Source organism: Gastrolobium bilobum, unplaced genomic scaffold (assembly GCF_033153095.1).
Source record: "Gastrolobium bilobum isolate Gb01-03AN ecotype WA unplaced genomic scaffold, APGP_CSIRO_Gbil_v1 utg11897, whole genome shotgun sequence".
Taxonomy (NCBI): Eukaryota; Viridiplantae; Streptophyta; class Magnoliopsida; order Fabales; family Fabaceae; genus Gastrolobium; species Gastrolobium bilobum.
The window spans coordinates 184,934-208,417 of NW_026897107.1; the positions used below are offsets into that span (position 1 = coordinate 184,934).

Sequence of the window (23,484 nt, forward strand, 5' to 3'; positions counted from 1 at the left end):
GCCAAAGGAAGATGTTTTCCTCCTTAGCCTTGAGCCTTAGCCAACTAAACAAATAAGTCAAATTATTTAGCAGAGAGTGTTTCTCTTCCATTTACACCACTAAACACAGTAAAAATGAAAATACATATCTATGATCGAAGAACCAAACAAATGGTAGATCTAGAACGTGGGTTCAGCAAAATGCAGAAAATGCAAGAGACTTGAAAGAATGCAAAGAAAAATTGACAAATTGAAGTGGAATGGGAAATAAGAGGCATGGCGAAACATACCGAGCTAAGGCATGGGAAATAAGAAAGATTGATAAATTGAATATAGTGAAGCTGAGACTGAGATCTGAGATCTAGGTGAGAGAGACTATGAGATGCAGGGGGAAGAAAAAATCTAAAGAGTGAAGTATTTTTAATATATAGTTATTTACGGTGTTGCCGTTAATGAGAGTTGTCTCATGTCCGTGTTTTTTATCCTATGAGAACAAATAGTAGAAACCCAGAACAAAAACACCTCAAGGGTGTTCTCCAAATTCTATTTTTAAAACCAAAAATCAGAACTTGTTTTTAAAACTTTTTCACAAAACATCGAGTATCAAACGTGTTTTTTTGTTTTTAAAATTAAAAAACTGTTTTGTAAAACACAAATCAAACAGACCCTATGTTTTGGTTGTTTTTGTTTTGTGTTTAGACTTTTAACTTTCAAAAAAACAAAAAAATATATTTCCATAACTATCTATAAAACAGTTTTAAGGGAAAAAAAAAACACAATCAAATAGATATTTCTTGTGAGGTGCAACGGAAAGTTCTTAAATAAGGATAGCATATATAAACATTTATAAAATAAAATATTATTTTGATAAACTATAATATCATTTCAAATTATTTGAATTAATTTTTAAACTTAGGAGGTGTATTGGATTAGGATTTTAATAGACTTTTTTTATATGCAAAATCTTATAAATTTTAAAAGATAATTTAGAATTGGAGGGACTTTAAAGACTTTTTCAAAAGATTTTTTTTACAATCAAGATTTAATAAGATTGAATTTTAAATGATTTTGGTAGAATTTATAAGATTTGAACGGACAATATGAATTTATTAGATTTTAAAAAATCATATGAAATTTTAACAACATTTAAAATTACAAGAGTCAATAAAAAAATAACAAAGAAATGCAATGAAATTAATAAAAAAAAAATAAAACCTAATATAATTTTTAACAAACATTCAAAATTATAAGCAACAGCTTTTCACATATCTAAAATTATATTAGTCCTCCATGCATTAGCATTTTCTCGTTCCTACTCTTGGGTTTGACCAAGGGTTTAAAAATTATTTTCTTCGTTTGGTATCAAAGCTATGATATATGATTATAAGACCCACTTTTTTTTAATTATTAAAATAATTCTAAATTTGCATATAGATACTAAAGTTCGTAATAAAATTTCGTTTGAAATTTTTTGCAATTGATCTTGAAAATCTTGGGGTTTTTGTTCTACATGGTTAGAGTTTTCTAATCATATATCATATGCATATTTTCATTGAATATTCTAAGAAAATTTCGAATCTGAATTTTTAGGTTTTATTACATTAAAGTTTAGAAATTTTCTCAATTTTTTTTCAATCAATATATTGAAACCTTAAATTGTTTTGGAGCTTTTGAAAAACAAGTTTTTAGTTATCTATTGACACAAAAATTGTTTGAAACCGTTTCCTATAGTGAAGTAATTTCGTTCATAAAAGTACTGTTACGAAATATAAGGTTCATATTATGAAAGTTTCAATCTTTTTTGAAATTGACATTGTTTGATGTAAAATGTAACACCCGGCCACTTGCAAGAATATATGACTGTCCCCACACACTAACACGAGACTTTTCAGTGGTCTTTGTCTTCACTCGCACACTTCCCGGAGGTCACTCATCCCAGAATTGCTCCAAGTCAAGCACGCTTAATTGTGGAGTTCTTCCGTTCCGGGCTACCGAAAAGTTGATGCATCTTGTTAGTATAGGTAGTACCAATTAATTCTTATAAGTCATTCCTAACTGTACCGTCCCATACCAGCACAGTATTTGAAATCCCTCTCTTTCGAGTGTTGATTCAATTCATTCATGAACCCCCAAGCTGCAAGATTTGGCATGAGCCGCTCATTGTCCGTGCTCTTTCGCACCGGCGATCACTCCCTGCCCTTGCCAGCTCTTGGGATGTTACATGCCCACCAGCTTCCGTCTGGTTCGTCCTCGAACCACACCGTACTGGAAGATAGGCCCCATGTAACATCCCGGGCGCTGACGAGGGCGGGAAGTGATCGCCGGTGCGCAAGGGCACGGACAAGGAGCGGCTCCTGGCAGGCTTCTAGGGACGGGGGTACATGAATGAATCGAATCAACACCCGAAAGAGAGGGATTCCAGAGATTGTGCTGGTATGGGACGGTACAGTTGGGAATGACTTATAAGAATTAATTGGTACTACCTATACTAACAAGATGCATATACTTTTCGGTAGCCCGGATTGGAAGAACTCCACAGTTAAGCGTGCTTGACTTGGAGCAATTCAGGGATGGGTGACCTCCTGGGAAGTTTTCCCAGGAAGTGTGCGAGTGAGGACAAAGCTTGTAACGCCTGGCAACTTGCAAGGAACGACTGTCCCCACACACTAACACGAGACTTTTCAGCGTGCTTTGTCCTCACTCGCACACTTCCCGGGAAAACTTCCCAGGAGGTCACCTATCTCTGAATTGCTCCAAGTCAAGCACACTTAACTGTGGAGTTCTTCCGATCCGGGCTACCGAAAAGTAGATGCATCTTGTTAGTATAGGTAGTACCAATTAATTCTTATAAGTCATTCCCAATTGTACCGTCCCATACCAGCACAGTCGCTGGAATCCCTCTCTTTCGAGTGTTGATTCGATTCATTCATGAACCCCCAAGCTGCAAGATTTGGCATGAGCTGCTCGTTGTCCGTGCCCTTTCGCACAAGCGATGACTCCCTGCCTTTGCCAGCTCTTGGGATGTTACATGCCCACCAGCTTCTGCCTGGTTCGTCCTCGAACCACACCGTACTGGAAGAGAGGCCCTGCTCTGATACCACTTGTAACTGTAGGAAATCTTAGATTTATGCGGAAGCGGTTTAGGACCTAGTACATTGGTATGCTAACCGAATCATCCTTGTTTCACAATTACCTCTCGGTGCGCAGGTCTCGTGTAGAATCTTCCCTTGTAGGATTCCTTTTCACGAACAGCTCACCTCAGCGCCGCAGCACGAACAACCTCCTTGAAGCTGGACTGTGGCAGATCTTCCAAACTATCTCTCGAGGAGGAAGGGGAAGTGTGTGGGCACTGATTAGATTCTGAGCTTGCCTCTTTCTCACAAAAAAGACCTAGGAGGCTGATGACTTAAGAGGTACTATTTATATGGGTTCCAAGAAACCCTAGCTCATTGGGCTCTAGGTTCCCTGGGCTCTTCTCATACTAATAACCCATTTGGGCTTTAGTAAAAGAGCAAACTCAACAATCTCCCACTTGCTCTTTTGGATACAAACTTGAGTCGTAAAACCCAAGATCATGTAACCCATAAGTCATCATCTATCCGAAAAATACCCCATCCCTTGTCTCAAGCTAGCTTGAGGATCTACCATCTGTTATTAATCAAGGCTCCTGATAATCAAAGAATGATTATCTAATTCGGTGCTACTCCACTAAAAGCCCGAACTTGAACTCCAAGATTAACAACACTTATAACATGAAAACTGATGTTTCAAGACCTGGATGCTTGCTTAAGTCTATGAAATAGACTTTCACAACTTGCATACCGTGTGTTCCTACTCATTTGCTATAAACCCTTTTGGTTGTTGTATGTAGATATCCTGACATCCAACTCCCAAAATGAAATCTCATAATTGAGACTTATAGCAACTAAGAGAATCTGGATAGACTCAAGCATGGCGTCTGGCAAAAAATGCCTCCAAGCTAGCTTTGAAGGTTTTCACCTTTCTGTCTATCCTCTCTTTGCCTTTTATGTCCATATGCACCTTGTGGGGTTTACCCCTCTTGGTGTCTTTACTAGGACCGAACGGAGGTTAAATACAAGTATTTCATCTCATTGTTCATAGCCTGAGCAACACTTGATCAACAACATCTTCTAGTGCATTATCATAACTAGTAGGATCAATATCACTCAACAAGAGACAACTTGAGAGTTAACAAGGTTCTCTCCCACTACGAATGTACTGCACTAGACCTTGTGTATTTATAGGTAAAACAAAGAGTGGGTCAAATGATGGATCTTCAATTTCTTGAGGATCCGCTTATCCTTGATATTGTTCCTTTACATGTGATACTAATATTTCTACTAGTTTCACTTATATATTATCATGTTGAATTTCTAATCATGGTTCTCTTATTTGTTCACTTAGAGATATATCTATCCCCTCTTGAACAATCAAGGGAACAGTGGATGAAGCTTCTAGAGATTCTGGAAATTCTTGTTCTGAGATAAATCTTATCAAGAATAACCTAACTTAAGAGCTTATAATTTCTTATCTAGTCCTCCTTTAAGAAAATCATGTGAGTGCTCACTTAGATTATCTTGTCCTTAAGACTAAATAAGAAATCATCCCTAGTTCTCTTAGGGTAGCCAAAAGATATGCACTCTTCCATACAAGATTCCATCTCATTTGACTGTTGTTGTAGGACGTGTGCCGTAGCACCCTAAATCCGAATATGGTTTGATCTGGGCTTGCACCATTTCCATAATTCTTTAGGTGTCTTTACAACAAACTTTGACGGAATCAAGTTAAGAAGGTACATTTCCTTCTCTTAGGCATCTCCCTTGAACAACATTGACAAAGATGAATAACTGAACATGATCTTCACCAAGTCTAGAAATGTTTGATTTTTGCATACTGCAACTTCATTCAACTAATGCGTTCTTAGAGTTGACAGTTACAAAAACTATCCCCTCTTAAATCAGGTAAGACCTGAACTTACCAGACAGGTAGCCAACACTTTAGTCAGACCAAAGTGTTTTTGATTTGAACACCTACATGCTTTTCTGCCTCAGACTTAAACCTCTTGGAAATTTCCAGAAGCTTTAGACTTATAGCGCACTTAGTTCATCTGTCCAAATCCAGAGTAAACATTCATATAATGAAGTACTCATCACCTCTTCTGGTCTGAACGCTAATTGGTCCACATACATTAGTATGTACCAGTTCCAAATGAATAGTTGCGCAAACCTTTTTGGCCCTTGTAGGATTGCTTGGCCACTTTACCTTCCAAATAGGACTAACATGTAGCTGTTAGTTAAAAGATTCTTGAACTTTCAGTCTCTCTTTTAACTAAAACATATTCTCTACTTGAGATAATGTGACTCAATCACAAAGGCCAAAGTTATGTTTCATTTGAAACTTTTATTTCTTTGGTGAAAATCCTTGTTCATCATCCTTTCCATTCAACATAACAAATTTAAAAAAAAGTATAGGACATAGGTAATAAAGACTATTTAAACAATGTACCAGAACAAAACAAGACGAAGATGAACTTCGAAATGTAACTGAGGAATCAATTGCATTGTCAAACCATGTTTTAACCAAAACAACTAACAAAAATTGAATTCCTCTTGAAATCCGGAACAAATAAACAGTCACTCAAAACCGTAGTCGTATAAATAACTTGTCCTACTGCAAATGCAGACACAAGTTTCCATTTTTAAGCTTAAAATATCTATGTCCATTGCTGACAGGTATGCCATGTTTGAACTACTACAAAGAGTAACAAACATAATCAGTGATTCCTGAATCAATAATTCATTCACTGATCAGGCCTTTTTATGCCCATGTCTGGTTCTTTTCATCACCTCTGGGCAATTTTTCTTTCAGTGTCCCTTTAGTCTACACTTGAAGAACTTGTCTTGCGGCTTCTTCATAGCAACTGGTTTGACAACTGATAGCCAAGTCATTTTGTTCTTGTCACCACCCTTGGGTTTCCCTTTGGATTTAGCAAGACTCTTAGCAAAACCTGCACCGACTGCATTCTATCTAGCAGAGCTGCTAGACGCAGCAAACATGTCATTAAGAGTCTGAAGCATTTCTACTCCACTCTTAATCATGTACACTTGCTTCTGCAAGTATTTGGAAAGACTGACAATAATATAGCAGCGAACTACCATATCTGCCATTTCCTAGTCTGAGAAATGCATCTTATTTTCCTAAGACGCATCCTCTGCGGGTTGCTATGGCCCTCGCATTGTCAGAACAAATTTTAGCTTCCATGTTTTAGAACAATATCAAAAAATTTGTTTTTCACTTATTCATAGTTAGTACCATCTAGAGGTTTTCGACTCAAAATCATTTCTAAGATATTTTCTAAAAAACATATAAAGCACACAATTACAAACAAATAATGCAATAAACAAACGAAGTGCGAGTAGATTCTCATAACTACTCTTGTTTATTGTTAACAATCCTTCAGTTTATCTTTACAAGGCTTACGATGGGCAAGTCACTTGTAAAAACCAAAATTGTTATTTGGGCCTTCAGTGCCATTGCCAGAGCCTCGATGGGAGGGTTAACAATTTTAACAAAGTTGAATGTAATTAACCATTGTTTAATTTCAAAATTATCCTTAGTGTCTAAGCATTGCTGACGATGGGCCGTACAATACTTTACTAAAATTTTGAAATTATTAAAATTTAATCTAGTGAAATCTGATTATCCTTATCCGATGGGGCTTCAGCGATAACCATTTCACTAATAAACCCACAAATGGAGCCCGCAGGTTTTAAAATTAATTAATTTTTTAAAACCTTCACCCATTCAACATTTTTTGTTTGAGAATTTTCATAAGCCCAGTCGAATTCCTTGTTTAATTTCAAAATTATCTTTAATAACTTAGTATTATCGACGATGAGCCGTACAATACTTTATTAAAATTTTGAAATTATTAAGGCCCAATAAAATCCAATCATTCTTATCCGTTGGGGCCTCACATGATTATTTTATTGATAGGCCCACAATGCGCCTAGAGGCTAAATTAATTTCTTAATTTAAATCTCCTCCCATAGATATTTAAGTCCAATCTAATAAAATCCAATCATGCTTATTCGATGGGACTTCACATGATTATTTTATTAATGGTCCTATAATGCGCTTGAAGGTTAAATTAATCTCTTAATTTAAATCTCCTTCCATTCAACATAAGCAACATTTTCTAATTTCCAAGAATTATTTAATTGAGAGTATCCTTTGTTTGATTTCAAAAACTATATAAGTAAGAGCGTCGATAAACGTGCACTAAGCTTAACATAATTTTGAAAGCATTAAGGTCCTGAAATCCGGTCACTTTACGTCAGCGTGTGCTCCAAACAATCATGATACATGAAGGTTGTATGCAGCGTGTGTTATTCCATGACCATTTCAGAAAACCCACAAATTACTCGCAAAATAAAAGAATTCTCTTAGGAAATTTTCTCTAATTATTTTTCTAGATTTAAATCATCCAAATAGCTGACTTAATTATTAATCTAGATTGCAACAATCATAATAATTATCATTTATGAGGATAATTTGAAATCAAAATAATTTCTATAACGATTATTTGTCTTGATGTTAATTATCCAAAATTAATTAATTCAATTATTAATCTAGATTTTTAATAAAAATCATAATAATTATTAATTAATTTCTTAGGATGATTTAAAATCAAAATAATCCCATAATAACTATCATACTAGTCGCTGAAGACATAATAGCTATTATGCTCATGCAATCATACAAGTTATGCAACAATATGGCACCACCTATTCTATATGGCATGTTATCGCAATAAAACATGTTATCAATCATATAATTTATACCAATCAATAAAAGCATTAAATAATAAAATCTAATTACTTTAATCTATGACATTCCTATTTTAAAGAAAATAAAAAAAAATTGTTACAACTTTGGAATTCAACTTTCGCCTAGCCCATAGTATCTGTCTCAAGCCCTTTTAAAGTTTCCATGGGCCCAAAGACCCAATCCTTTGGCGAGAAACCCTATGACGCGAAAGAGGAACCCTAGCCGTCAGGCCTGCCGCGCCGTCACCCGAAGTCAAATCAGTCCGAAACTCCAGGGGAAGGACTGCCACATAGAGAAGAGTGCACCGCCGCCGGAACCACCCAAAAAAGTGGTCGGATGCTCCCTCTCTCTCACATTCTTTGCCGGAGAGTGGCAGCCACTCTCAGACGCTTGTGGAGGCGCGTGGAGGAGCGTGAAGGCTTCGATGGCAGAGATCCACCCACTGTTGCGTTCGTTTTTCCGTCCTCTTTCCAACCATATATAGATCGCCCTATTCCGAGATCGGGAAGTCCTTGAAAAGTCTTCGACAGTGCTGACTGCGCATCTTCCTCGCGATTTCTTGATCTTGAACTTTTACAAGATATTGAAAAAATACACAGAAATTCCAAAAATAAACAAAAACAGCAAGGAAGAAACGTAATCATATGGGATTAGCCTCCTTGTTACAAATCGAGAAATACACGAGAGACCCTAACCGTGGATTAAAGCATTTTTACCGATTAAAATTTAAACTTTTATGAAAATGAATTATAAAATACACATGCTAGATTAATACCATAATCCTAGAACCCTAGGTGCCACATTTCAAGAAGCAAAACTAATTACATGAATAGTGAAACTAGATTCACATACCAATGTACAGCCAAGGCTCTGATACCAATTGTTGGAAATCTTAGATTTATGCGGAAGCGGTTTAGGACCTAGTACATTGGTATGCTAACCGAATCATCCTTGTTTCACAATTACCTCTCGGTGCGCAGGTCTCGTGTAGAATCTTCCCTTGTAGGATTCCTCTTCACGAACAGCTCACCTCAGCGCCGCAGCACGAACAACCTCCTTGAAGCTGGACTGTGGCAGATCTTCCAAACTATCTCTCGAGGAGAAAGGGGAAGTGTGTGGGCACTGATTAGATTCTGAGCTTGCCTCTTTCTCACAAAAAAGACCTAGGAGGCTGATGACTTAAGAGGTACTATTTATATGGGTTCCAAGAAACCCTAGCTCATTGGGCTCTAGGTTCCTTGGGCTCTTCTCATACTAATAACCCATTTGGGCTTTAGTAAAAGAGCAAACCCAACAGTAACGCCCGCAAAAAAGGGAAGAATCAAATACATGAAAGACCTAACAACATTTAAGCATGGTTCATGCCAATGTTTTAAATTGGTCCTGGCTTGAAGAAAGAGAGGTGATAAATTCATCAAAATAAATAACCAAATTCTGCCCTTTTGAAGGGCATGCGGTCCTTTCTGCAAACTTTTTCATTTCGATAGAGAGTCGCTTTGACATATACAGAAAAATGAAGCGCAAAAAAAAAACTCATGTCACCTACACCTAATCCCCAAAACCTAATGTACATGTTCCAACAAAAGAACAATCTACATGCCTACTTCCTAATTTCATATGGAAAAGTTGAATGAATTGCTACCACCTTTATCCCTAAAGCCACCGCCGCGATTCAGTTTTCTAAGGTTTCTAAGTAGAACAACAATCAATCTTTATACCTATCCAAACTGGGGATTCACAAGTGAAAGCAAAAATGAAGATTTAGCTCTTTAAAAATAAGTAACACTAATCAATGAATAGAAAAGGATATGCAAAGCATGCCGGTAGGCCAGTTAAAACTTCAAGATGATTTAAGTAACTTCCTTTTCCATTCAGAAGAATTTCATTTTAAATGAAAAAAACTCACTTTCAACAAAATAATTGTTCGGACCTCTCAAATACAGCGTTACATCCAAACAGGGATGTCTCTTAACTATTTTCTTTTCATGCAACATTTGCAAAAAGCAACCAGCACCGTGATACACTTCAGAGTAATATATATTAATACCTATAATAAGTGCTTCCGAGTGATTTGAATCAATAACTACAGTCAGTAACTACTTCAGAATGATCTGAATTAATACCTGGGTGAGACAGAACCACCATGCTATCAGAACAATCATCAGACTGTATTGTTTTATCCATGGAGAAACCAACAGACTCTCCAAATGGGACACGAGAGGAAGAACTCGTATTAATCTGTTTCTCTTCAGCTGATTTATCTAGTACCGGAATATTGGGGAATAGTTTAGTACTAGCATTTTCAATTTCATTACAACAGTCTCCTACAGAGGCAAGCCTTGAAGCTGGCTCTGAAAAACTAATTGCACTATTTTGATTTTGATTTTCTTTTGAGATCTCAGAAGGTTGTGATGTCCTGCATGTATCTGTTTCTGCCAAAGTGATTTCATCGAATATCTTTGTTGCAGCCATTTTTTTATTTTCTTGATTTTTCGGTTTATTCGATTTTTCGATTCGGTCACTACGGTTTGAATCAATTTGGATAATACAGAAGAAAAGTCTATACATTGGATGGCTCTGATATCATAAAATGTATTAAATATTAGTGAAATAAAAATATGTATTAAATATACATTATTATTTCTCTATTATGACCTTTTAGATCAACTGAGAGGAGCCACAATATTTTCTAAAATAGATTTGAGGTCAGTATATCACCAGATTAGAATTAAGACTGAAGATATTCCAAAAACAGCCTTTAGAACTAGGTATGGACATTATGAATATCTGGTAATACCTTTCGGATTGACAAATGCTCCAGCAGTATTTATGGATTATATGAATAGAATTTTTAGACCTTACCCAGATCAATTTGTAGTGGTGTTTATAGATGATATTTTAATATATTCTAGGAATAAAGAAGAGCATAAGGAGCATTTAAGAATAGTATTACAAATTTTGAAAGATAAGCAATTGTATGCCAAACTTTCAAAATGTGAATTCTGGATGGAAGAAGTTAAGTTTTTAGGGCATGTTATTTCAAAAGAAGGAGTGACAGTTGATCCTAGTAAAATTGAGGCTGTAATACACTGGGAGAGACCTAAGACTATCACTGAGATCAGGAGTTTTCTAGGATTGGCAGGATATTACAGAAGATTTATTAAGGGATTTTCACAACTAGTGTTACCTTTAACTAGGCTAACTAGAAAAGGAGTTCCTTTTGTTTGGACACAAGAATGTGAAGATTGTTTTCAAGATTTGAAGAATAAATTAACATCTGCACCAATTTTAATAATCCCTGATCCTTTAGGAAAATTTGAAATTTACAGTGATGCATCTAAGAAGGGATTAGGATGTGTCTTAATGCAAGAAAGAAGAGTTGTAGCTTATGCATCAAGACAATTGAGACCATATGAGGAAAATTACCCAACTCATGATTTAGAATTAGCCGCAGTAGTTTTTGCCCTTAAAATTTGGAGGCATTATTTATATAGAGTCAAGTTTGAGATTTTTAGTGATCATATGAGTCTTAAATATTTATTTGACCAAAAAGAATTGAATATGAGGCAAAGAAGGTGGATGAAATTTTTGAAAGACTATGATTTTGAACTTAAATACCATCCAGGAAAAGCTAATGTGGTAGCTGATGCTTTAAGCAGAAAATCTCTTCACATGTCACATTTAATGGTCAAAGAAATGGAGTTGTTGGAAAAATTTAGAGATATGAAATTATCTGTGACTGTATTGCCTCGAAGTTTAAATATTAGTGAAATAAAAATAGATAATGAGTTGATAGATAAAATTAGAAAAGCTCAACAGGAAGATTCTAGTTTAGAAAAATCTTTGAAACATGAAGGATTTACCAAAGGGGAGGATGATTTGGTGAAATTTCAAGGAAGGATTGTTGTACCTAAGAAGGAAGAATTAATGAAAGAAGTTTTGAATGAGGCACATAGCAGTAAGTTTACAATTCACCCTGGCTCCACCAAAATGTATCAGGATTTAAAAAGGTTATTTTGGTGGCCAGGAATGAAAAAGGATATTGCTGAGTACGTGTCAAAATGTCTAGCTTGTCAAAAAGTAAAAATCAAACATCAATAGCCTTCAGGATTACTTCAACCATTAGACATACCAAAATGAAAGTGGGAAAGTGTAGCCACTGATTTTGTGATGGGTTTACCAAAAACCCAAGAGGGATACGTTACAATTTGGGTAATCATTGATCAATTAACCAAATCTGCTCATTTTCTATCAATTAGGGCTCAATATTCTATTGAGAGGTTAGCCCAACTATATATAAAAGAAATTGTCAAACTTCATGGGGTACCTCTAAGTATTGTGTCAGATAGAGACCCTAGATTTACTTCTAGATTTTGGGGATGTTTACAGCAAGCCTTTGGAACTAAGTTAAGACTTAGTACAACATATCATCCTCAGACTGATGGTCAAACTGAGAGAACCATTCAGACTTTAGAGGATATGCTGAGAGCTTGCATCCTTGAACAAGGAGGTAGTTGGGTTAGATATCTGCCATTAATAGAGTTTGCTTATAATAATAGTTACCACTCTAGTATTGGAATGGCTCCATATGAAGCACTCTATGGAAGAAAGTGTAGATCTCCAGTGTGTTGGTATGAAAAAGGAGAAAAACAGTTATTGGGTCCGGAATTAGTCCAAGAAACCTCGAGACAAATTCAGATGATAAAAGAAAACCTTGAAAAGGCACAAAGCAGACAGAAAAATTATGCTGATAACAGGCGAAAACCTTTGTCTTTTGAAGAAGGAGAACATGTCTTTCTTAAACTTTCTCCTACCACAGGTGTAGGCAGAACCCTCAAAATTAGAAAATTGAGTCCTAGATATATTGGTCCGTTTCAAATACTCCAGAAAATAAGGCCAGTTGCTTATCAACTTGCTCTTCCACCTCATCTTTCCAATCTCCACAGTGTTTTTCATGTTTCTCAACTTAGAAAGTATGTTCCAGATCCTTCTCACGTTCTCAATACAGACTCAGTACAAGTTAAAGAAAATCTGACTATTAGTACCAGGCCAGCTCAAATCCTTGACAAAAATTTAAAGCAACTGAGAAATAGGGTGATTCTGTTAATAAAAGTACGTTGGGAAGGACTTTCACCACACGAAGTCACATGGGAAAAAGAAGAAGAGTTACGACAAAGTTATCCAAATTTTTTTGAAGGTATGTCTAAATTTTGAGGGCAAAATTTTTATTTAGGAGAAGGGAAATGTAATAATCGAATAAAATAAATAAGTAAATAATAAAAAAATAAAATAACATAAAATAAAATAATAATAATAATAATAATAATAATAAATTAATTATTTTTGGAACAATCTATGAGCTACTAAGAACAAATATTTTTATTAGGTCACAAACAATTTAAAACTAAATTAAAATAACTTTAAGGTGTATATTATTCTTGAATTATAATATTTAATGTATACTATATCTTATGTATCTTAAAAATAAAATAAACTAAAATGAAATATAATAAAATAAAAGTGTTTAAGACAAGTTAAAATAATTGTATATCTTATGTATAATATTTTTTATTAATGTATATTTAAAAAATAAAAAAAAGAATAGTAAATGGCAAGGAGGGAGCCACGTGGAACACCCCCTCCAAGCCACAATTGCAAACTTTTTTCAATAAAGATGATGTAACTTCCCTGATGCAAGGTTAATGATGTAAGAGAATTAAAAAAAATAAAAAAAATTGAAAAAGAGAGAATCTAATGACTCAGCGTGCAATATGGATATATATATATATATATATATATATAGGTAGCCATCCAATGTTATTTTCATTTGGTCAGTAAAGAAGAAAAGTTACGAAGAGGAGAAATTACAGAGAGGAGAGTATACGAAAAAAAAAAAGAGAAAGAAGGAGAAGACGAAGGCATAATAGAGAAAAGGTAGTATTGAGAGAGTAAAACTTTCTCTTTATTTTCTTCCTTTTAGTTTTATTTTATTTATTTATTTTTAGAAAATTGTAATGCTGTTACTCTGCCAAAATATTATTTTTATTTCTTCTCTTATTAAATATTATTTGCATCTATATTCTTACCTTAATCTTTCTTTTAATTCTGTTTTAACTCTTATGTTACTAGGATATTCATTAAATTTTAAATTTTCCTTAGTAGTAAGATTTAACAAATTATTTGGTACCAAATAAATAATAAAAGGATGTGTAAATTTTAACTATGTTTGTTACTACTGTGAACTGACCCTCAAAAGTTTGGGATCAGATAGTTAGGATAAGGGACGCCTTATCATGGCTTGAGTTCCGCCATATCATAATTTTTTTCACAACTAGGAGACCCACAAAATTGGGAATTAAATTGGCTTCAGTTAAATATTACATTATTTACTGTTTTTATTATTTCAGTTATAAACTAACTTGGGAGATTGGTATTTTTCATTATTATGGTTGGAATGGTTATAGTTCAAACATCTCAATATTACTGAGAATTATCTCACAGTGTGTTTATTTTATGCTAACCTTTCCAGAAAATCATCATGCCTAACCTATCTTTTTCTGGAGAAGGATGGACTGTGAATGTTTATTTTTATGACGATCGTTGGGAATTTTACATAACAGTTGGAAACCAAGGAGCAGCAGCTATATTTCATGCAGACACTGTGGAGTCCTATACCTATAGGCTAGATTAGATTGAGAAGTATGTAATGAATAAACAGTGTAACCTGATGTAGTAGGAGTGTAATATATGTGTGGAACCGATGTAAAATATTTGGAATGTAAGATATTTGTACTAACTTACATCCATGTGTAATAAATGAAGGATGTTAGTGTTTTCAGTTAATCTTTCTAGATTTATTTTCTCATTTATTTTGGTTATTTATTATTATTTCTAAATATAATTATTTACTAAGAGGATGTTACATTTTATGGTATCAGAGCCATCCAATGTATAGAGTTTTCCAAATGAATAAATTGATTCATTTATTACATACTTTTCTGCATGATTCATATTTTTATTTCACTATTATCAACTTTTCTCTATTATGCATATTTTGATACCATAAAATGTAACATCCTCTTAGTAAATAATTATATTTAGAAATAATAATAAATAACCAAAATAAATGAGAAAATAAATCTAGAAAGATTAACTGGAAACACTAAATTAATACTTTTCTTCTATTAATGTATAAGTATAATAATAGATCTGAGAGGAGCCACAATATTTTCTAAAATAGATTTGAGGTCAGGATATCACCAGATTAGAATTAAGACTGAAGATATTCGAAAAACAGCCTTTAGAACTAGGTATGGACATTATGAATATCTGGTAATGCCTTTCGGATTGACAAATGCTCCAGCAGTATTTATGGATTATATGAATAGAATTTTTAGACCTTACCTAAATCAATTTGTAGTGGTGTTTATAGATGATATTTTAATATATTCTAGGAATAAAGAAGAGCATAAGGAGCAATTTTTACAGACTTTAAATGTGGTAATTTTCTCTCCAGTAGGAAGAAAGATTTCAAGATAAGAGGATAGAATTGATATTGGTAACTTTAACTTTTGAGTAGAAGATAAAGATATGAAAGAATGAGTAGCCCCAGAATCAAACAGTACAGTTATAAGAGAATCTTGTATTAGACCAGTACCTTGAACCAAATTTGAAGTTTGAGCCGCTTCCTGACCACTAAGAGTGAAAACTCTTCCTCTGGTTGCAGGTTGAGTTGATAAATTCTGACCTTGATTCTGAGGACACTGCCTCAGCATATGTCCAGGCTTTCCACACTTAAAGCATACACCTCTTCCTGCTAGGCATTCTCCAGCATGATTCTTTTTGCATTTTGGACATACCTGAATCTGAGAATTCATCTGTCCTATATTCTTCCTTCCTCTGTTGTTAACAAAGTTATTCCCTGAGTTTTGTGCCTGTGAAAATCTCCCTTTGTTGTTGTCATCGTTCTTTCTCCGGCTTGAAACTCTGTCTTTTTCTCTTCCCTCCTCAGCTTCCTTCATGCTTGCTTCAATGTCTTTGCACCTATTTATTAATGATGAGCAATTCCTGATTTGATGTCCTATTATCATACTTTTTATTTCAGGTTTTAGTCCATATTCAAATTTAGTTGTCAGCCATTCTTCATTAGGTTGATTTTGTATACAATTAGAATATCTGGATAATTCCTCAAATTTTGCCACATATTCTCCAAGAGTCATGTTCCCTTGTTTCAATTCAAGAAATTCTATTTCTTTTCTGTTTCTTATACTCTGAGGAAAATATTTTTCTAAAAAGGCATCTTTAAAGATTGTTCAAGTAATCTCTGTTCCTTGGCTTTGGAAATATCTTTTGGTATTTGTCCACCAATGCTCTGTTTCTCCAATCAACAAGTATGTGGCAAAATTTACACGATGAGTATTAGGACAGTCCATTACTAGGAATATTTTCTCAAGTTCTTTCACCCATTCCATGGCTGCCTCAGGGTTATAGTCTCCACGAAAAGTGGAAGGTTTATGCTTACGAAATTCAGTGAGTCCTTTATAATCAGAATTAAGTCCTCCCTAGTATCTACGGTTCTAGGTCCATTCTCACTTTCAGAGTTATGGGTGTGATTTCGGATCACACGATCCTCCCTCAACTCCTGAATAATTTGCTGATTAGTCACCGTTTGTTCTCTAAGAGCTTCTGCCACTCGTGTAAACGCATCCGTTACTGGGTTAATTTCTGGTTCAGAAGTTGAAGAAGATACTTGCATTGTACCTGCCATAGATCTACATATATTGTTTTATGATAGTAAGTTGATCAGGCTCATTAAAATAACTCAAAATATGCATGATCTATGACAAAGTACCAAGCAACTATAATAGTTTAGGTCTTTTATTTATCTGAACCGTTGCTCTGATACCATAAAATGTAACATCCTCTTAGTAAACAATTATATTTAGAAATAATAATAAATAACCAAAATAAATGAGAAAATAAATCTAGAAAGATTAACCGGAAATACTAACATCCTTCATTTATTACACATGGATGTAAGTTAGTACAAATATCTTACATTCCAAATATTTTACATCGGTTCCACACATATATTACACTCCTACTACATCAGGTTACACTGTTTATTCATTACATACTTCTCAATCTAGTCTAGCCTATAGGTATAGGACTCCACACTGTCTGCATGAACTATAGCTGCTGCTCCTTGGTTTCCAACTGTTATGTAAAATTCCCAACGATCGTCATAAAAATAAACATTCACAGTCCATCCTTCTCCAGAAAAAGATAGGTTAGGCATGATGATTTTCTGGAAAGGTTAGCATAAAATAAACACACTGTGAGATAATTCTCAGTAATATTGAGATGTTTGAACTATAACCATTTCAGCCATAATAATGGAAAATATCAATCTCCCAAGTTAGTTTATAACTGAAATAATAATAACAATAAATAATGTAATATTTAACTGAAGCCAATTTAATTTCTAATTTTGTGGGTCTCCTACTTGTGAACAATTATGATATGGCGGAGCTCAAGCCATGATAAGGCGTCCCTTATCCTAACTATCTGATCCCAAACTTTTGAGGGTCAGTTCACAGTAGTAACAAACAGTTAAAATTTACACATCCTTTTATTATTTATTTGGTACCAAATAATTTGTTAAATCTTACTACTAAGGAAAATTTAAAATTTAATGAATATCCTAATAACATAAGAGTTAAAACAGAATTAAAAGAAAGATTAAGGTAAGAATATAGATGCAAATAATATTCAATAAGAAAAGAAATAAAAATAATATTTTGGCAGAATAACAACATTACAATTTTCTAAAAATAAATAAATAAAATAAAACTAAAAGGAAGAAAATAAAGAGAAAGTTTTACTCTCTCAATACTACCTTTTCTCTATTATGCCTTCGTCTTCTCCTTTTTTTTTTTTTTTTTCGTATACTCTCCTCTCTCTGTAATTTCTCCTCTTCGTAACTTTTCTTCTTTACTGACCATAAAATGTATAGACTTATATGACTCAGAGTGGCGCAGCGGTAGCGTGGTGGGCATGTAACATCCCAACAGCTGGCAAGGGCAGGGAGTGATCGCCGGTGCGAAAGAGTACGGACAATGAGCGGCTCATGCCAAATCTTGTAGCTTGGGGGTTCATGAATGAATTGAATCAACACCCGAAAGAGAGGGATTCCAGAGACTGTGCTGGTATGGGACGGTACAGTTAGGAATGACTTATAAGAATTAATTGGTACTACCTATAGGAACAAGATGCATCTACTTTTCTGTAGCCCGGATCGGAAGAACTCCACAATTAAGCGTGCTTGACTTGGAGCAATTCTGGGATGGGTGACCTCCTGGGAAGTTTTCCCGGGAAGTGTGCGAGTGAGGACAAAGCACATTGAAAAGTCTCGTGTTAGTGTGTGGGACAGTCATTGATTCTTGCAAGTGGCCGGGTGTTACATAAAACGAAAATTGGTTTGATGGTTTTAGTTCTCATGTTATTTTCTCACTGTTTTATGTTGTTTTTAATATAAAAATCACACATTTTTTGTGCCAAGAAAAATCGCGATCCATAGCTCGAAAAATCATTTTTTAAACTTCCACAATTTCTAAAAATGGGTAAAAATATGCTATTTTTGAGATAAATTATATTAAAATCTCGGTTTGTTGTTTATGAGCTGTTTGTGATAAGAATCTCTCAAAAATATGCTATTGCTATTTTTGAGTTTTGACAAAGATCCCATGGTGGAACTCGATTTTGGGCGGGTCAACTTGCCAAAGGAAGAAAAAAACACTACGATAGAGAAATCTCAAGAAATCTTAGGGGTTAGGGTGAGATTGTGAAAGTGGCATCTATTTATATTTCTTATTAAAAAGTCTCATGAAATTCACACCAATAAAAAATCTATTAAAATCGTTAGATTTTTGAATATCACAAGATTATTTTTCATTGTTTAAAATATTGATTGAATACCAATGAATTTGGACGAATTCTAAAATAATCTTTTAAAATCCTAATCGAATATCATGTGATTTTTTTCAAACCATTAAAATCCTAATTGAATACCAATGGATTTTTTTGTCCAAAAATAATCCATTAAAATCCTTTAAAATCTCAATCCAATACACCCCCTTAGATCCAAAAATTGATTAAATCTAATTATTATTTTTTGTTTGAATTTCAGCCTTTTTTTTATTTTGATTGGGTTGAATTAGTTGATGAAGATACCAAAAGTCAAGATAAAATTAATAAAAAAATTAAATAAATTTTTATTTTCAAAGTAACAAAAAAAATAAGTTTATTTAAATAACTAATATTTTAAAACAATACGACAGTTCCGAGATTTAGATTAATTCCTTTATCAATTAGTTCAAAATTAATTCAATGAAATTATAAACCAAATTGCTTTAACTAAAATACATTCATATTCATTTGCAAATGTCAGGACATAGTTTAGAGAACACCTCTTTTGCTCGTTCCACTTCATTTTTTTTTCAAGTTGTCATTTTCTTTTTTCAATATGTTAATTTGAAGTTTGTTTCGTTAGGATTAAGCTCTATTCAAAGTTCGTCTCTTGAAGAAAAAAAAAAGGACTTGGGTGGGTTGGGTTGTGCATTTTTTGTCCGAGTTTCACGTTGATAAACAAGAAGAATGAGCAAGAACAGGAAGCTCCATCGGCCAAGGGATCTTTGTGGGCTTTGCATTTTGTAACGGTGTGCTTGTTGTTTCAGAACCTGGGTTTGTGCAGTTCTTGAAATGAAGAAGGTAGTTAAATTTTGAGTTTGTGGTATCTTGCGCTCTCCTAGTATTTATTGTGGATGTACCTTGGAAGATGCTGATAAATGATTTCTCTATGCAGGTAACGCTATTTTGAAGTTGAAGCAGAGAATAACGAGTGAACCTTTTGGTGCTTTGTCAAATTGGATTGATGATGAAGCATCTTCTGACCCGTGTAATTGGTTTGGAGTTGAGTGCTTAGATGGAAGAGAGGATAAATTTGTCCCCAAAAATATGGAAAATATTCCCACATGGTGGGAATCCGAAAATAATACCCACCCGATGGTATTTTAATTTGGGATTTTGCTTCACTATTTCGAATCTTGGGAATTTGATTTTTTCATGAAATTTTTTACAATTTTTATACTAAACGTGGGTATATAGTAGGGGTATAAATGCGTCAGGCTGACCCAGCCCAGCCTACAGTCCGGCCTACATTAAACATAGCTTGGCCCGACCTTTCAGAAAAAGTAGAGTAAGTTCAGGCGTTTAAAATTTTTTTTTTAACAAATAGGCCATATGCCAATTTTGTCAACCCTGGCCCAAAGCCTTGTAGGCTGGCCTATTTAATTTTTTAAAAATAAAATAATAAAATTATTTATTTTATGTGGCATGGCAAAATACTAATACCAACCCTAATTTTTAGATGAATGACATTCTTTTGCAGACTTTATTTCAGCACCCAATAATTGTATTTTTCTTATTTTCTCCATTTCTTTGACTCTATTCCTCTATGATATACATTCTAAAGCTGGGGTATTATGTTGACTCTTTCTTGTTTGTTATTTTTTTTCTTATGAGAAGTACTAGTACATTCATGAATGAAACTTTCTTTGCTACAATTATTTTCTTTGCTTAGTATCTACAGTAGTAGGCCTACAAGGCCTGTAGGCCATGGCAGACTTTCTTATTTTTAAAAATAGGCCAGACTTGGCCTACAAATAAAGCCTTTGATAGGCTAGTAGGCCAGAGAGACTAAATTTTTTGTTACGTAGGCTTGGGCCATGAAGGTCAAAGCTCAGCCCAGCCCAGCTCATTTACACCCCTAGTATATAGGATTCCCGTTATTAGTTTTTCAAGAATCTAAAATTTATCCATTTAACAAACGCAGCTAAAGATATGCCTTTTCTCCTTTGAAGTGGTGACATTGAAGTTTGGAAAATTCTTGTTGTGTATAAAAAAAAATTAAGAAAATTAGTAATCTTCGATTACTCATAAAAAATGATAAATTTTTTGGTCAATAATTGTCTATGAATAGAATGAGTTAGAACTTTTAACACCATTTGAGAAATATTTATGGTACATCCGTCGCACATTGCATTTAGTGTGACGGACCAATAAAAATGGAGCATCAACTGTGATATCCATACAGAAAATAGAAGAAAATATGTTTTTAATTCAAATGTCAAATTCTGAATGACAGATGCAGGTATCACAGATGTACAGAGAACCATTTGCTGGTGAAAAAGCTCATTCTCATGTTAAAAAATAAAAATAGAAATTCATTCTCATCGTGGAATAATTTTTCCATGCCAACCCATTTGATTTAATACGCTCTTTACTTTGACAAGTACATCTATATGATCTCTAATGATAACAGCTCCTTCAAGGCGAATATTTTGATGCATTTCATTAAGTATATGTACATCGGTAGCGTCACATCTGCAAAAGACATGACATGATGGATTAGCGACTATCATATGTATAAGGTATGATAATAGAAGCTTATTTATATATTTATGATATTTTCAGTTGTTTGGTGTGACCTTCGTATAGTATAAGCTTATACAGCATAATATCTTAATACATCAAAACGATGTATAACTTAATTCGGCCTAAAGGTGAGAAATAAGGCCTGATAAGAGATTGATGTATTAACATCGTTTATCAATATAATTCTCAAAAATTAATATATTATTTTAATATTAATCTATTAAAATAAAAATTAATTTTTCAATATATTAATTTTTAAAATATTGAATATTTTTATTTTTATAAAAATTAATTTATATTTTGGACACACTAATCAATGATTTTTTATAAAAATTTATATCATATGACATTTTTTGAAGAATAATATAAATTCTTTATTAAAAGATATTTTTATTAAAAATATTTATTTTTATCATATATAGTATTATACAGTGTATTACCAAATACTAGATGATATTATCTTATACAATATATTATTTTATACAATACCGTGCCAAACGCGGAATAATATTAAAATTCAATCAGGTCTTATACAATCAGGTCTTATACTATCAAGCCTTATCCTATACTATATATGTACCAAACATGCCCTATATCACTAATATGATAAAATATAAATGATGAATTAAATAAAAGTAGGCGACATAAATAAAGCAAGATTTATTTTCCTACAATATAAGCATAAAACAAATCATATAGCACTCAACATTGTTAAGTGTTACATGATGTAGTCCAAGATAATACAAACCCAATTAATAATACAGACCCAAATGTTGATGAAAGCCCAGTTAGTGATAAAGTTGCTGATACAAATTACCTGTTGAATGAAGTCAAGGTTCCAGTGCCAACCAATCACACCAGAATGCAAGACATGTAGCTCCACATACACAAGGAGTGGCAGGTGTATGAATAGGCTTGAGATTCTCAAGCTAATTCGACATGGTTTTAAGTTGTGTGAAAATATTCACTAACTGATTTCTCCCTTTGATGCAACCTATACATGCCGTCTTGCAAGTCGGAGTTGTGAAATACATCTGACTGAGAAAATCAATCTATTAGATCGCGCTAAACATCAGATGCATTCTCAATCCATAAAATTGATTGAGCAATGGTTTGAGTGATGGATCTATGTATCCAACTGATGACTATTGTGTTGCAGCACTCCCAACCTTGGTACGTTGGATCCTCAGGTTTTGTAACTTCAACGTTTCTATTGATAAAGCGAAGCTTATTTTTTATTAGTTTTTTCAAGGTATCCTCCGATCGATAGTCGAAGACTAATCTTTTTGAGGGAGGAGATATCACATTAAGTGAGTAAACCTCTCCCAACAAAACATTTTCTATATGTATTGTCAGGAATCGAACCTCTGTCAACATGTTTAAGGAACTCAGCTATCTACCAACTGTGCTGGACTTTATTGGTGGTAAGCCAAGCTTATTCTTTGAAAAGGAAGGCCATTGACATCGAAACGTGATAATTTCGTCCATTCAATGGAGGCGTCACAAGCACATGTGAAGACTTTTGTTTGGATGTAAAAACAAGGGATGCGCTGGATTTGTGACAAATTCTTGAAGTTGGATATGGTTCGCCATGGGAAAAAAAAATTAAATTTTTTTTTATAAATTTTAAAAGTTTTAAAATCTTAATTCAATACATTCCCATAAATTTTAAGAAAAAGTTCGCCAATTTAGACACAGAAAAAAAAATTATAGACGCTAGTAAAAAAATATCAACTCAAATAAAACTATGTTCGACTCATATAAAAATGTGTTAATTTAGATGAAAAGATTGTCGAGATAAATAAAAAAATTAAAATAGAAGTTATGCACAAATCACGAAGGGAAAAAAAGTGAAAGACATAACAAAATAATGGAAAAAGAAAAAAGAAAAGACAAAAAATTATAAAATTTATTTCTTACAAAGCTAATATATATATATATATATATATATGGAAAAATATTTTCACATTTAATGCCGAGAAGTTATCTGCATTTATTCTCAAAACGACGTCGTTTTAGTATTGAAATCTTAAAAAAGTATAAATATAAAGACTATTATAACCCTAAAATAAATTTAAATTATAAAAACACCACGATTTCTGTCCCAAAACGACGTCGTATTGGCTTACTGCAGATAACTTATCTACAGCAAATGCAGAA

The 23,484-nt window shown here is 33.7% G+C and overlaps 1 protein-coding gene across 1 annotated transcript; it reads right to left on the minus strand.

The window, feature by feature from the left end:
- Positions 1-15,239: 15,239 nt before the first annotated feature.
- Positions 15,240-16,049, minus strand: LOC133304207 (uncharacterized). Its single transcript, XM_061504205.1, has one exon. It carries the CDS (start codon positions 16,047-16,049, stop codon positions 15,240-15,242), a length of 810 nt encoding a protein of 269 aa, XP_061360189.1.
- Between the last annotated feature and the right edge of the window lie 7,435 nt (positions 16,050-23,484).